Source organism: Apteryx mantelli, chromosome 12, assembly GCF_036417845.1.
Source record: "Apteryx mantelli isolate bAptMan1 chromosome 12, bAptMan1.hap1, whole genome shotgun sequence".
Lineage (NCBI taxonomy): Eukaryota > Metazoa > Chordata > Aves > Apterygiformes > Apterygidae > Apteryx > Apteryx mantelli.
The window spans coordinates 4,779,051-4,795,957 of NC_089989.1; the positions used below are offsets into that span (position 1 = coordinate 4,779,051).

Here is a 16,907-nt window from a genome sequence, read left to right on the forward strand (position 1 = left end):
TGGGGGTGGAACAGCAGAGTACCAGCAGGAAAGAAAATGTGTGAGTGTGTATCTAACAGTGGTTGCCTGATCAAAGGAGTTACTTCAGAAGAAATATTCTGTCTTGGGAAAGTACTGAAAATGTTGCTGTACTCACGCAGCGCTTTTCACATACTCTCAGCAAAATATGAGAATTTATATTTATAAAAGTCTAAATACTCAAGTCATAGCTGGATATTGTAGATACTGTATCTATATAAGTTGAGTCCTTTTCATTTCTTTCTCCTTCTTGTGCTCTCAGGAATCTGAATTCTTTCTGATGATATTTTTATATCAACATTTGCCAGTGAGTGGTGGTTTTTGGCCTCATAGCCTATAGTGGTCAAGCCCTGGAGGCGTCATAGGCCCGGTAGAGTCGTCCTTTCCTGCTTTGGAGGTGGTGATCTCTGTTTTTGTTTGTTCTCTGTTCAGAGTTTTCTCTTGAGGAGTTTATACCATATCTGAAGCATGGTCGTGTCTAATGGCACTCTTTTTCCCTGGTGATAATCTGATTGTGAACTTCTGCTAGAACCTCTCTATAGCTGTAGCGGTTATAACTCACTTTGTTCAGACAAATGGTTTAAATCCACTAAGATTGCCAATCTTAAATGGAAAAAAAGGCAATGCAGATATGAAATCATGTATATATAAATGTTCGTACTCAAATTTTTCATCTGGCTAGCTGGATAGGTGAAAATGGGTACTAAATATCTCAAATGAGAATAGTGAATATGAATATCTTCATTATATAAATACAAGTGAACTTCTAAGCCAAAAAACTTTTTTCTCCATGAGACATTTGTGAAACATGACATTAAGTTCTACTACAAAGCATCTCATGATAATAAAGCTAAATATAGTTTAACACTTGACCTCAAGTACCATGCTAAGTACCAGTTATTCCAAAAATATTGTAAAAACTGGGTCTTAAATTTTTCTGCTCTGGTTATTTATTCCTGTCATGGTGGATAAAACTTACCATCTCTACAATCTATCGTCAAACAAAAGTTAGTTATAGTCAAGATGTCTCTGTAAAACACATCAAGAAAGTGTTGTGATGTATCTTCATTTCTGTCCGTATTCTAATATACCATTAATGTGTTGAAATTTATGTTTTGTTTATCTATTTTTGTTGCATACAATGGAGGAAGTGTAGTAATTTCAACCTGGGTTACATTTTCTGTCTGATACAAATGAGGGAGCTGGACTTGGTAATGAAACTGCAAAAATTACAACTGAAATGAGCTATTCAGACATTAAAGATACTGAAAGACAATCAGTGCTACTAGCCATACATTTGCAGTTGCAAAGGTCCTACTTTGCTGCTGAAGTTTCTGATTCATGTCTGTTTCTAAATAATTATTATGAGGAATTATCTTTTTAATGGGTTATTTCCTGCTGTAAAAAAACAAAAAACCCAGAGAAACCTACTATCTTGTGTTGCTTGTCTGCATTTAGTAGGACCTGGCCTGAGATGTCCTCAGGCAGCTACTGTTTCAGAGCTTTAATTATGCTTTTTAACCCACTTCTTTGTGTCTATGTTCTTACATACTTCTATGTAATTACCATGTTTAGCAGTAAGACTCAGACAAATACTTTTCGCATGACTTTAGCCTATATATTACTGAGTATGCTGTATTATTACAAGATATTTCCTGCCCTTCAAGCCATACTTTTAATTCACAGAACTTAAAAAGGCTTCAAAACACAGGCTCCAAATGCAGAGACTACAACAGAAAAGTCAGATGGACCATGTTCAAATCAGCATAACTTTGTTCAATCACAAGTGACAGGAAAGATGAAATTTGGCCTCAGTACTTCAGATAAGTGTCTGCTTGGCACTTGGAACTGCTGTCTATCTCAGTCTGCCAAGTGTCTAATATCCCAGCTGGTGTTTGTGAGAGGACTATTACCCTTCAACTTGTGAAAAGAGAGACTTATTATGTACTCTGACTTCTTTCAGGACAAGTCAGTCACATTTTGTAATCTTTCAAAGCAGCAGGTGTCATGCTTGTTAATATCAGTTAAATAGTACTTTAATTTAAAAAGAATTGAAATATATGCAAAACTTTTATGCTTCTGTTCAACACACTGTTGTCAGATCCAAATCTTTGACAAGGTCCACATTAGAAACTGCTTTCCAGTCGTCATTTCTCTCAGTCTTAAATGGGTAAATTGTTCCTGTCTTGTTTGCTTCCAGACAGATAAATAGATGAGCTACTTTGCTTTTTGTCTTTTCTCCCACCATCTCATTCCTTCTTCTACCCCATTCAGGCTTCTTTTAGCCTGAAACTTTCTCCAGTTTCCTTTTTATATCACATTGGTTTACTTAGTTCTGTTTTATGACATACTTTGAGATACCTTCAAAGTAATAATTAACCTTAAAAAAAGATAATCCGTAAACCTTTCTGGGTGTCACCTTTTGTAACAACTAATCATTTTGGACTGATTCCACTCTTTAACTGGCTTTTTTAGTTTTTTTGCATGATAATTTGGATTTCATTTCAGGTACAATATATGACAAAATTTCCCTCTCCTAAAGCATTGCTGCACAGGGGTCGGGACATCTAATTTGACAAGCATTTGCTTCTGTCTCTGCCCTGGGAGGAAGGTTGAATTTCAAGAAAACTTGGAAATCACTCTCTACTGTTTCCTAGTCCCTGTTCTCCATACTGTGAATGTGGGGAAGCGGGGACAGGGCTTGATGAAGTGGTTTTCTGGTTACATGCATATCACAGATGATGAGAGTTTAAGTTTTTCATGCTAAATATCATGTGAATTAAGTTTAGATATGGATGAGAGAAAGGAAGAAAATCGTATGCTTTTTTAGTGTAAAAGTGTTACTGAGTTCTTTGCTTTGTATGCAGCAGTCATAGGGTCAGTTAGGTCAAAAAAGAGAATTAAAAGTGAGGAGTAGCCAAACTTTTCTCCAATAGGCTATCATGCATGCATTTAGCCTGCATGCATCCTGTCTCTCACACTTTCCAAGACGAGTCATATACTATATCAGGAAAAGAAAAAAACATGCTTATTAGCCCATTTGGAATTTTAACAGGGGGAAAAAATTAATTGTGTTCTGCAGTGGAGCGGGCGAAACAAAGCAGCAAAACCCATGTTAAAATAGTTAAGGGTAGGAATGTAAGGATGCATTGCATTACAGGGATGTTATAAAAAGAAAATGCATAATTAAAGCACTCAGTAAAACATAACTCTACCCCATAGTGACGCATTCCAATACCCATACGTTTATGATTATGATAGTTACTTAGCATCTGGAGTTTCTAGTTAGTTACCATACTGTAACGTTTTTGTTATCTTTTGGTTACTGATGTGTGCTTGCAAACCTATATTCTTCATAACTTAAGTTTCTTGTATTAGAATTTTCTTGGTGTCTAAAAACTCACTGCACTGGCAACCCTACCCCCCCCGCCCCGAACTGAATGTTATCATATATTTCTAATGATTGAAGACATGTAATAAAAGTCTTTAATCCCTTTTCAAATATTTATTTTAAAGGCACCAGAGTGGAGTGAGGAATATAGTGCGTCGGCCTTTAATATTCAGCTCTCTCATTTGCTTTGAGGGATGTTTTGTCAATACTAGATCTGCATGAAAGAAGTGGACTTCAGCAAGCCCATCTGCAATGAGAACAATTTTATAAGTATTCCAGAGTTTGAATTGCTTTATGCTAATTCAGGCTATTTCTAACAGCATGACCCTAGCAACATAATGCTAACTCTTTACAAAAATTTTTCTATATCTATATCTATATATTCTCTCTCTCTAAATAAATAAATAAAAAATAGAGTTTTTAAGATTTACACCTATAGACTTGCACCCAGAAAGTCAGTACTTCAATCTGTGCATCTCATGATACCTTTTAGTGCCCTACTGAGGTTTTTTTAGGCCTGGTTTTGGGACATTTAAAACAATTAGATTGTCTGGACATTAATCTTGTTAATTTGAATAAACCTTTTGTTTACAAATCTCATAGTCAACTAGATTTGGCATTATAACCCTATGTGGAAAAGTTATTATGCATTTTGTTAAAAGATTTGCCATGTTAGAATTCAAAGCATGATCAAATCAATGCCACAAGATTCATATTCCAGTAATTAACAGATCCTTTAACCTGTGGAAGAATGACACAAGTCCTTCTGGCAAAACCATATTCAGAAGATATATTTTAAGGATTTGCCTTATTGAATCATGTGTTGATTCAAGAAGGATGCTACCAATACAAGGAATTGAGAGCATTCTCAAGGTCGAGCTTTTTTAAGAAATCATTTTGGAATTATCTTTTTTGCTTCAGCTAGATAATTGGTGAACTAGTGCTCAAAAATCTGTAAATATCTCAAGAAACTGAATCAAAAGAAACTTCAGCTGAAACTTTCCAACAGTATACCTCTGAAATCTCTTTTCTAGATGGCAAATTAAGCTTAGTATTTCACTTAGTAACAGATCACTTATGCAGGACACATGCATCTCTGGGTATGCTCAAGATGCTCAAAGAGGTTGGAACTAAATGGCAGTGATGTTGAACATGTTTTCGAGAGGCTCCAAAGCTGGAATTTGAACTCATCATTTTTGATCTCAGAAATGTTTAAAGATGATCAGACAACAGGGATGAAATAAGTAAAAACTTGCTGAATAAAAAAAAAAAAAAGTGGACTTGATCAAGTGTTAGAAATACAGGATGTCTGTGGAATTTGATTTTAATCATAATTTTCAATGTCTCCTGCGGCCTCCTTGTTTTTCTTAGAAGTCGCCATAGTGGTCACTTAGAAACACAGCAGTTACTTCTGAAATGCCTTTCATTGCTATGCTTCAAGACTGCCTTTGTCTGTTAGACAAGTGTATCAGTCTACACTTTGGAATATAATTTGGATTTTTTAATGAAAAAATTATACTGTTTTCATAAAATCTTCATTTCATGCAAGCTGTTACAATCTTTTAAGAGATTGTCAGTAACAAATGTAATTTGGTGAACTTTAAAGGTGTTTGAGGCCAAGTACAGCATTTGTTGTCCAGTATTTAATTAAATGTAACTTGTCAAATAACAAATCGACTCTAAATTGTATTCTAAGGCAGTTAACAACTTCTGTGTTGTGCAGCAGCAGGGATGATTGGAAATTTTAACTCCTCTTCAAATGATAGCAGTTTTCAATGAATGTGCAAAAATATTGTTCTGACATGTAAACTTGATTTAGTTAGGAGCCAGCAAGTGCTGAACCGACTTATTTAGCAAACGTTTTGTTATCCTTTAGCTAATCAAATTCAGGCCTGAAGCACTGGCTGCATCCTGGAAAACCAATTGCAGTTGCATATGCTTTCAAGGAATCCAGGTTAATGCTGTTAAATTTATGCAATGTCTGGATAAACTTGGTGAATTGCATACTCTGAAATATATGATTTTTTAGATCTTTACCTTGTAGATTTCAAAGTTAAGAGGGGTTTTATTTGTGTTTTCTAAAATTGTTTTCTTAAAGAAAAAGAGCTCAAATTAAATTGTTCATTACCAAAAATCAGTAAGACTAGAAGTAAGCATTTGTCACATGATGATCTCAGAGTGCTTTGTGTAAGTATTACCATGCTTGTTTTCAAACAGTGAGGTTGCAAGGAATAGAGCTGCTGTGTTGCTGAAGATGACAAGAGAGCGCTGCAGAATCAAAGCCAGAATGTGGGCTCTAGCTGTTAAATTCCCTGCTTTAGTAAGTCGACTGCAGGATCTCACAGGCCTCCGGGATAGCTCATAGGCTTTATATCTGCTCCTTACCATATTATACAGGGAAAAATCCTACCCTATTGAAAGTGAATATTCTAGAAATGTTTCAAATTCCATTTAGTGAAGAAAGACGGAGAAGAAAATCCAAAGGAAAGTGATCGCTATTGAATGGTATTACACCTTTATCTCAGAGCAACAAATCTTACTATTTTTCCTCATTTGAACCTCATTCATGGGAGTTTCGTTGTTAACTTGATCCAGGTGACAGATCAAAGCATAGTTCCCTATTGCCACCTTGCTAAAATATTTTTTAAAAGACACTTTTAATATTATAGTTTTACAGTTACAGATTGCTGTTAAGCTATTGCATCTATTACCAGTCAATCAAAGACTTTCCTTTCACTTCAGTAGATCCTGACTTAAACTCTACAGAATTTTAGGGGGACAAGAAATATCTGTCAGTTTTGTCACAGAGGTTGATCATAAATTCTTTGATAAGTGGGTAAGAAATTCAGTTACACGTACCATTCCTGACCTTGACAGCTTAGCAAATAGCAATATTGAATGATCAAAGATAATAGGTTCAAGCCCTAAAGGTGAGTGTACCTGTGCACCAAGATTTAAGCTGCTTTTAATTCCTCTGTCATTTCTTTATTTCAAAATGGATGCAGCATTTATTGAATGTAGTCAATAAATTTAAAGCAAAAAAACTGAGGAAATGTTCAGGCTAATAAGGCTATACACAGTCTGTAGGAGACACAGTTAATGAATTGTTGCATTTTACAAGTTACGCATTTTTTTTCTACTGGTATAAATCCAAATTAAATTAAATTAAATTAAAACCTGCTTCTCAGATGTGGGCCTGGTGCTCACCAGGCACTTTCAAAAGCTGTTGATATGATGATTTTGTTATCTGAGCTGAGACTACATTTATTTTGAGAAAACTTGTTTTCAGCTAAACCATATCAAGAATAATGAAATTCTCAGTTATAAAAATGAGCTTTGTATGAGCATATAATATGTTCAGTTAATAATTTTAATAAAAGAAAATAATATTAACCTATAATTCTATCATAACTACAGTTCACTGTATCATTAGTATAAAATCAACAATTCAGTATACAATGACAATAAGCACTTTGAGCTTAGGACCACAAAAGCTTTTCAGTATAAAATCTTATCACTGCCATTTTAGAGAGAACTAAAATAAGGTAAGGGTTCCAAAACAAGTTAATGGTAGACTCAGACAGATAAACCACAAATTTTAATTTCCTGCTTTTATCATTCATCATGCGGGAAAGTGACTGGGGCAAAAATAACAGAATTTCCTGTTCACTGTCTTTTGATTATTTCTGTATCAAAAGTGTTCAGTAAAGTAAATGTATTCCAACCTGTTAGAGCTACCAGTTCAACCTGGGATGCTAAATTCAAGCTAAATTCTTTCTGGCTTGTGCGGAGAATATAATAAGAATTTTGCTGTCACTTCCCCTGGCACAATAAAAGGGAACGAGAGAGGGGAGAGGCTGGGAAAGCTCTGCCTTGAGAAAGTGCTTGAGACGGCTCCGACCCAAAGCCCTTCGTGAGTCAGATGGGTCACCTGCGCCGTGTGCCGTAGTCACCCTTCTCAGTTCAGAAAATCCTGCCTTTGCAGGCATTTAATTTTTCTAAAACTAAAGCAGTGTTTTAATATGCTGGACTACCTAAGTGTTAGTTAATTAGTTAACTCATTAGTTAAATACTGTCTTCAAAGGAGGAGAGTAGAGATGGGAATTCCTCAGGCTCTAATTCAGTGCAACACAGTTCTTTACTACTAATTGCAGTGTGAATATAAGCTAGTAATAGTGAGTGCTTTTCCACTGGGAAGATGTATGCATTCTGTCCTAGAGTGTAGGTTTTATTGCTGAAAAGCCTGTTTTTTTTTTAAATAGCAGCTTAAGAATGTTAATTGCAGGAAAACAGTTTTATTGACAGGAAGAAATCTGAAACCCTATGGTATGCTGCTGGTGGAGGCTTCTTCATATCTCTCAAGTGGACAAGAGATTCATTCTTGTCTTAGAAATATTACTGTAGAAGAATGAACTCCACTGTAGGAAATTGGTGGACATGAATTTATCTGATTGGGTTATATGTGGTGTACACAGGGCAATCGTGTTGAAAAAAAATTACTACTGAAAGAAAGGTGGATGGTCATCATAAATGGAAACAGGCAGTGAAGAGATTAAAAGATCACCACAATTTTGCAAATACAAATTCTGCAAAATTCTGTGTTTGAAATCAGCGATTGATACAAAGGCTTCAGAAAACTGTAGTGGTATCACCAATAGTGTCACATGAATTAATGGATTTGTAATTATGGCTCAAATACCTGTAAGAAAATGTATGTGATTTCTAGCTTTTCAGAATAGTTGAAATTGTAAGTGATGGTACAATTGGACATTTCACAGATTTTTAGGCCTAAAGAGGCCAGCTTGTGGGCTTGATGAAGGCTAGAGTATCTATCCAAACACTTCTTCATCAGCCTATATCCTGTTTCAGCTGTAATGTGCTTGTGAAAAGATAACCGTTTTGAATTAAGGACTTCAGCTGTTGAAAAGAAGGGAAGAAATTAAATGAATCTTTTAAATCTAAAAACTATACATATTTTACTGAAGAATTGCATAACTTTGCTTTAGATGACCTCCTTTTAGGGAGACAGGGCAGACTTTGTCTCATCTTTGGGAAAAAAATTCATCATGGCCTTTGTTTTTAAGTCTTCTCATCTGAGTTATATGTGGGACTGAAGGCCTGTCTTAATCAGGAGGTGGACAGAGATGTTGTTTGGGGGAGGCGAGGTTACACATCAGGCAGACACACTTAGCCTAGTGTAGCTGCTCCTCCAGCTGCTTGATCCTTTGAAATGTTGCGCTGGAGAGTTTGGTAGGGATTTGGCAAGGTTACACTAGAGTGTGAACTAGGAGGTTGATAGTTAAGTGGAAGGGATTCAGTGATTATCCATCCTCAGATATCCTTATTAGTATCTGAGTCATAAGGGGTGATGGGGGTAACTGCTTCTTTGGGAAGCAGATATATTTTTGGCCATTGTTAAGGCAGAAATAGTTAACTATTTGAGAATGTGTCTGGAATGGGGGAGAGGAAGTAGCGGCCAACTTAATTGCTAATTCCTCCTTAAGCCACTACTGCTATTTATTCCATAGAGAGTACTGTTACCTAATAAACTGGAACTGAAAACTGATTCGGGGGAAGCTCCAGAATAAACAGGGAAAAGACTAGAACCTTAATGTGTGCCTCAGGACGATGCCTATCCTTGACACTGTCTTTGTACTGAGGGTGGTTCTCACTCAGGTCTCGTTTGAAGTGGGTTAGATTGTGAGCAACAGGACAGGGACCAGGTTGGCAGGGAGAAAGTTGGTATCAGCCCTCTAATTTAATTTCAAACTTCTACTAAAAGTAAATACTAGCTTTTGACTTCTGTGTTAACTGGTTGTTGAGATTAGCTTTTGAGAAGAACATGTGAATAAAGTTTTGGACTGTATAAAATAACTATTTGAGATGTGGGATAACTCTTATGGAGTAACAGATGATGCAGATTAGATATGACACAGTTTAAATACATGTACAAATACCACTGCAATTTTTGTGAATTGCCTGTTCTAATACTGAGTTTCCAGATCATCCTGAAAAGTCATATTGAGTAATCTGTTGTGGTTGCAAAAGTGATGTGAGCAAAGTTCTAGTATGTTCTTGAATATGAAATTTTCGAGTATGCTGAGGATGTTGTGGGAAATGACAGCGTTGCCAAGTCTGTAGGTGGTATTTTTCCCTTGCAGTCAGTACTGAACCAGTGTCCTAATGTGTTGATTGGGGACCCTGACTGGTAGGAGTTATTGTCTCCCTGATAAGCCATGGTTCTAAAGCATATGGTCAATAAAAACCCCTTTGTGCGTGTGTGTGTATGTAAGTATAGGGGTGTGAAGCCCTGGGGTCCTGGACAAGTTCCAGTCTGGTTAATTAATTTCTTCCTCAAATAAAAATATACCTGGTTTTTCAAAGCCTACTAAACATTAAAAGACTTAGCAAGTGAAGCAGATGGGAGTAATGTTACAGATTTTTGTATAGAAGGACCTGAAAAGGATTGTGTTGTTCCTCCATTTAGTTTTCTAGATGCCTTTATGTTTTTTATTCCTCCAGAAATCCTCCTGCTCATCCTCCAAAATAAATATGAAATATTTTGAAGTTTGAAATTGTGCCATATTTGTATTTTTAGAGTCAAAGCTAAACATACCTGGAAAGTACAGTTCACTGTAGAAGTATAACACACTTTAACAGTAGCTAAAGTAAAGACAAACGATACCGCAAAATCATATTAGTTATCGTTGTGAAGAGCTAACAAATCAAAACAAAATGCTTTTGTTAAAAATACATATTTTGTAAAAAAAGTTTTAAGAGATGAATGACATCCAAGAGTCATGTAAACATTTGGATGGTTTGATGATAATGTGAGTTGAAAACAATTCTCATTTCACATTTCTTTTATATTTTGCTTCCAGAATAGACAAACTAAAGGAAGCTCACTACAGCATTAACAGTTTCTTTGTGCACATTTTACTGCAACCTGGCATCCAAAAGGAAGAAACATTAGAAGTGGTTTATTTATATTTCAGCACCAAATTAGAAAGATGACATCATTCATTTACAGTTCTTATCCCATGACACGTCTAATCCCCAACACCTCATTACAGGGGACACTTTTAGGATTGCATATATCATCTTGTTTAACTTTTGCATTCTTTTATGGAATGCAGTTGAAAGGTAGGAAATTTAAGGCTGTTCATTGATAAGAAAATAAACTAATAAAATCTTAGGAGCTTCCCCAAAGAGGCAGGGTATTACAGTGTTTACAGTAAGTGGGTTATTATTTGTCTATTAATTCTCCATCTTTTTCACCCTTGTGTTCTAAAGGCCTTCCTCTTTGAATATACAGGCAAGCAGACTATCTGTGATTCAGACAGATTTGATCTTTTGGTAAGATCAGTAGAAATTCATACCTGAGTAAAAACAGCTGTATGCTTCCATCTTCTTATTCTGGATGGAGAAAATGGAATGGTCCCAACTGTGCAGAAAACAATGCTGAAATGCTGAAAAATGTGAAATGATCCAGTGCCAGGGGAGTGTTGTTCCAGGTAGTGCGCCGCTTGCCCCTGGAGGGCATCTGTTCTGTAACGCCCTGGGAAGATGCTCTTTTGGTGCTATAAAGATTCCCAGGAGGAGTCTGATGGTGGCTAACGCATGTGCACATCCTATCTCTACGTCTGCCTCTGTCTTGATATTGTGGATGTCTTAAGGGTTTTTTATCTTTTTTTTTTTTTAATGAACTGAGTACAGGTGCCCTCCTGTTAAAACAGTTTTCTATTCTCCCCCTAATGGTCATCTTGTGAATTGCTTAAGAAGCATTGTGACTTTTTAATTAATTGCATTTAAGACCCGTAAGTATTTCCTGTGATCGTTGTGATTCGTATTTTTTCTCCATAAGGTTTTGTTATACTTCAAATATTTTTAGCATGAAAAATTAGCCTGATTTTTTTTTTTTACAAACCTCTTTTTTACTTTAGCAAAATTCATTAAAATCAAGGAATTTAATGGCGGTCTTAGTATTTACATTTACCAGTAAAATATATTTACGAATAAAACTTTCCTAACAGAGTTTTAAGTACAGACTTGTTCTCTTAGAAAAATCCATTTACAATAATCCAGGAAGTAAACTTACTGCATACTAGATACTAGACACTAGATATCTCGTGGACGTTACCATTTGGAAGCCCATTAGACCTGTTAGTGTAGGAACATTTCCAAGCTAATGATTCCTCTTTAAATTCATCTGTTTAGGTTGGTCCTATAGGACTCATTAGTTTGGGCAAAGTCCTGGGGTAATATATCTAGGCATCTTCTCCACTGGAGCTAGCTTGTGTCCTGCCAGCTTGGAGCATAGGTAGAACTAAACTTCGGCTTTTTGCAGTTGATTTCAGTCTCTTGCCATTAGCATCCCCAAAATTGTCTATATGCAAAGTAGACTTGTTTGTGCTTGACCTACTCAAATAGTGTCTACACAGAGAGTTGGTACAAAGTATATAACGCTCCTTTGGAGCAACCTTCCTCCTGTAGAAAAGCCCTGTCAGAGCTCAGATGAAATTTTTTAAGATAGAATTAAATGGGTTTAGGCTGCTATCTTTCCTCCGAATATGATATTAATTGTATATGTCTCTAACTGATTCTTCAAATTTTGGAAGAGACCTTTGAGAGTTGACTACATTTTCTTCTGGTGTTTGTCAGTGCAAAAATAAGTAAAACTTGATTACTGGGTAAGAAGTTTACCTAAGACATCCTTCAGTGCTATGATCAGAAAAAATAAGTACTGCATTCAATGGTATTGGGCAATTAGGTAGTAAGATATTTTTGGTGTTATGAGCCAGGTTTGGATTATTCCAGTCCATGTATTTCATGGTATGGAATAATTGTAATGGTGATAAAGGGCAGTGATGTATCTTGTTACCTCATAGCGACATAGATTTTATTATCTGTACAAGGCAGTGGCTGAAGTGTTGATCTTGTTTTCAAGATCTGTATCTAAGACTTAACTTTCATTCAGTAGCATGTGTCAAGTCCCATAATCACTTATTTCTCTAAGTGCCTGGATCTGTATCATTTAGTTTTCAGGTTCTTTTAACTTACTGTTTAGCTGGGTGATCTCAGCATACTGTAAAAAAAAAAAAAGAAAAGAAAAGAAAAGAAAAAAATTAAGTCAAAATGCAGCTTTTAGTGCATTTAGAAGCTTTTAGCTTTTAGCATTACTGTTAACATGCCTCAGTAGCTGCCTGTAAATATTTGCAGTGTAATTTATATTCCTTTTAATGAGATTTTGCAAGTTAATTAGTAAGACATAATAATAGACTGGAAAAAATAGGAATCTGTGTTCTAAAATGGTAAATTCAGAAAAACTGAATGTCTTCTTTGACATCCTTCAAACACAATATCCTTGATCATATCCTTTTCTGACTTCTTCGTGCAATTTTATGCATGAAAACTGAGATAAAAGATATGTTCACATACTTTGTTATCTTTTTCTATTTCTGTTTCCTTTTCTTTGTGAGCCAGCAGTTCTGACTTCTATTGTTAGATCTTTGCAGCTACCAAAAAAAAAGAGCTAAGAATGAGCTAAGATCTTACCAAAACACTGTAAGATTAATATAGTCCAGCATGTAATTGAATTGTTTCACTTTCAAACTTAAACAGACACAAAACAGAATGAAACTGATGGCAGATAACTATGATGATGATCACCACCACTACCACCACCACCACCATCACCACCACCACCGATCTCCTGGGAGGCCCCAACACTCCAACCACAGACCCTCTCCAGACCAGGTCAGTCACCTCTTTTCTCACCTTCAGCCTTATGCTTTTAGTATCCTGATATTTCAAGATAAAATAAATATTTCAAAATAATAACAAGCGGTATAAGTGATATGTTCTTTGAACAGAAACTAATAGCTTTGGTATTTATTTCTGTCCCCTAAAGAATAAACCTTTTGTCTTTTTGTCTGTCATCTTACATTGTTCTTCCCTATCTTTTTTTTTTTTAAATTTCACAGCTATTTTCATCATTTCATGACTCATCTTTTAAAATAGAAAATTAGTGAAAAGTCTCTTATTTGGAGTGATTTCAAAAGTATGCAGTTTTTGGAGTAATGTTTGTTTACTGAAATTTAAAGTAAACATATTAATTATTAGTATTTAAAAACAGCAGCATTGCAGCATTTGCCTTTGGCAACTTATATACCTCTTGTTCTAAACTGCTTGTGAAAATACCTTTGTGTTGAAGCTATTAAATAAAGAGTATAGCTTAAAATCTATAGCGGTAAGTTTTTATCTAGGCAAGATACACCAAATTCCAGAGCTATAGTTTAAAAATGGTTAGTGATTTGGGATTCTTCTTCATAGAATGCCCAGTCTGAGACACCTAGAAGAGTCCTGTGATTTTTAAAGTGAAAAATAAAATACAGAATGATTAAAACAAGTTTACAGTCACACAGTTTTAAATTGATAATTTTTACACTGTATATGCTTGGAATTAGGAGCTCATGCTGTTGTCTTGTGGAATATTTAATGTGCTTTTTCAGATAATGTTGCTGTCAATAGGCAGAAGATTTCTCAGTGTCCAGTGTGTATCCTCAGTACTTCTGCTTAATAGCCATCTGGGTGAAGCAGACACCTTGACCAAAAATTTTATTGTTTTGATATGTTTGAAGCAGATGTCTTTCCAAACAAAAATACTGGACTTCTTATTTTTGGACAGTTTAAAATCAGATCCACCAAAACAATAGAATCTGCTTTAATTACATACATTGGAGTTATTGTATTGAAAATAATGGAACTATTACCAAGAATATAAAATTAAACACAATTGTATCTATCTTTGTCTTTATGAATATTTCTGATAAACACCTTTTTTACGTCTGAATAATGCTAAAAATATTAAAATAAATAAAATAATTAATAAATTAAAATATTATTAAATATTAACCATGATCACATTGGTTTTCAAACAGGTTAAATTGATTTAGTTTTTTATTTGGCTCTTTCAAATAAGAAAATATCCTCTTGTTTCTAATTAAGTTGGATATTTCCCTTTTCTTGCAACTGCCAAATCATGCTAGGTGGGCAAGTGACATGTTCAGAATTTCCCAGTCAGTTAAATACAGTTGCTATCCTCACCATATCCCCACCATGGAAGAGCTGGTAGGGTTTCTGTGACTACATAGTCTTGTAGCTCAAATTCTCAATGTTTTCAGTTCCACACCAATCTTACAGTTATGCTTAGATTATTTAGTCTACAGGAGATTTGACACAGATGATGCTGTTGGTTTATAGGTTGCATAATATGGATACAGGTGAAAAACAGAAATTGCGTAGGTTGTGTATACCCTAAAGTATATGTCTTTGTCCTTTAAAGTTATTTCATGTTGGAGATTTTATTCCACACTTTTTCTAAAGAATTATATATATTTATATATATATAAACATATATACACACCAAAATAGTTTTTCAAATTCTGTTAGCAATCTGATCTCTTCCTTTAAATCTCCTTCTGCCTGAGACCATGTTTTTCAGAATCTTTTTTTGTTACAGTAAAAAATATGTGTATGTGTGTGTGCGTGTATGTTTGTGTTTATGTATGTATATTTTAAATGCCTCAGCACAGAAATACAATTAAAAGAAACTAAGTCCTAGTACAAGTGATATTTCAAGAAACAAACTTCTGTTTTGAAATTAAAATGTATATGCTAAGCCATGCTTCCAGTACTGTACCCCAGCTGCTGCCAAGTGCCATTATTCCATTTCAAATTCCGAATTAATAATACGCTTAGAAAGTTGAAGGTAAGCTTGTCGCCTAGTGAGGAAGTCCTTAGGAAGATGATTTTCAAATTTTAAAATAGATTTCTTTTCCCTTCATGAATCTCTTTAGCCTACTATAGTGGGTGAGAGCTGAAAACTGTAGGAGTTTGGGGAGGAAGTCAGTCAGGATAGGACAAGGAGGAAAGGTATTATGGATATATCTGGAGTAGGAAGAAGGGCTACAGAAGCAGGTAGCTCTTTTTCAGGTAGAGAACCCTGGCAAAAATTAAAACATTACTTTTTATATGAAGAATATTTGTTTGATATTAAATTCAAGTACAAGTTTATAATGTCTGGGTGGAAATAAAAAGGCAGAACAGTGATGAAGTTGTAACAGGGATGTATAATCAACCACTTAATCAAGCAGAGAGGCAAATTAAGGTTTTTTGGAGCGACTAATAGAATTGTACTAAAGTCAGGACCTGGTAAATACAAGAAAATTAGATTTCACAGGTACTAACTGAAAGAGAAGACCTCTAGAAGACAGGACACAGGATCCTTCAAGTTCTTGGAACATGTTAAGAACCCCTTTTTCTTTCAGAAGATAGAGAAAGGTATTAAAGACTTACTGTCTTGGTTGTAGTTCTTTTTCTGATTAACAGGGATAAATTGCCTGGGATTATAAAAGAATAAGGTAAATTAGTGTGAGAAGAATTATGAAATAAGAAAGGTTTCGGCTTTGTGCAGGGAATGGGATGAGAAAAACAGAATGAAGGCAAGCGATGTGAAAAAACTGATACCAACTACCTCTCTGCTACCAAGACCCTGACACTGATTTCAGCCAGTTCAGGAAACCTGCATTTGTAAAGAAAATTTTAGGGACAAGACAATGTAAGAGAGCTAATGTTTACTGAAGGAGGCTTTTTTTAAGGCACAATAACAGGTTATTCAAGTAAGAGGACAGATAAAAAGCATAATGAAACTGTATCAAAACATCCTCAAGAATTTCAAAAATAAAAAAAAAATATGAATGATGGAAGTGTACACATGATTAAAGATGAAGATAGGCAGATATAAAAAAAGCTATAAAAGGTAGATAGGGATGCAATCAGAAATGCCGATACGCAAAGTGAATTATAACTAGCAAAAGAATGAAAGGCAAGAGAAAAAGGACCAATAAATGTGAGGAAGAACATATACTTCCTGGAAAAGTGTAAGTGTATGTATAGTGGATCTTTTAAATCATGGTTTTAATTAAAAATAAGATTATTAGTAATATAGATATTTAGTAGAGTTAAACAACAGGGTGGACGTTTCAGACCAAAAAAAAATAAGGGATTAAAGAATACGTAAATAAAATAGCTGGATTCAGATTGAGATAAGCTAGTGAAGTTCACTGTAGAGTACATACAATATTAGCCAAAGTAGTTTCTGAACTATTTATGATTATATTGAACAACCTTTCATGTAGGGTATAGGAGGTCCTTGGAGACTGAAGAAAGGCAAACATGGTTCTCATCTTCAAAAACAAAATCTGTGGGGATTTAAGAATCACTTTATTTTAGAGCCCTGGAAACATTCTGGAATAAATTATTAATCAATCAATCAATAGAAACTTAATAGTCTTCTAACTGTTCTTTGTCAGAACTGGGGTGTCAGACTGTATGACATTGTCTGTCTGTCTGCCCATCTACCTCAGAGTGTATCAGATCACTTTATACTTGTTTCACCCTTATCCTCTTTTCCTAATCATCAACTGGTGGTTCCTAT

The 16,907-nt window shown here is 35.1% G+C and overlaps 1 protein-coding gene across 1 annotated transcript in view; it reads left to right on the plus strand.

Annotated features, from left to right (window-relative positions):
- Positions 1 to 16,907, plus strand: part of ERC2 (ELKS/RAB6-interacting/CAST family member 2) — a 495,023-nt gene that overhangs the window by 401,948 nt on the left and 76,168 nt on the right. Inside the window, exon 19 of the mRNA XM_067303579.1 lies at positions 13,031 to 13,165. Coding sequence (XP_067159680.1) covers positions 13,031 to 13,165 — 135 coding nt within the window. The remainder of the gene's footprint in view (positions 1 to 13,030; positions 13,166 to 16,907) is intronic.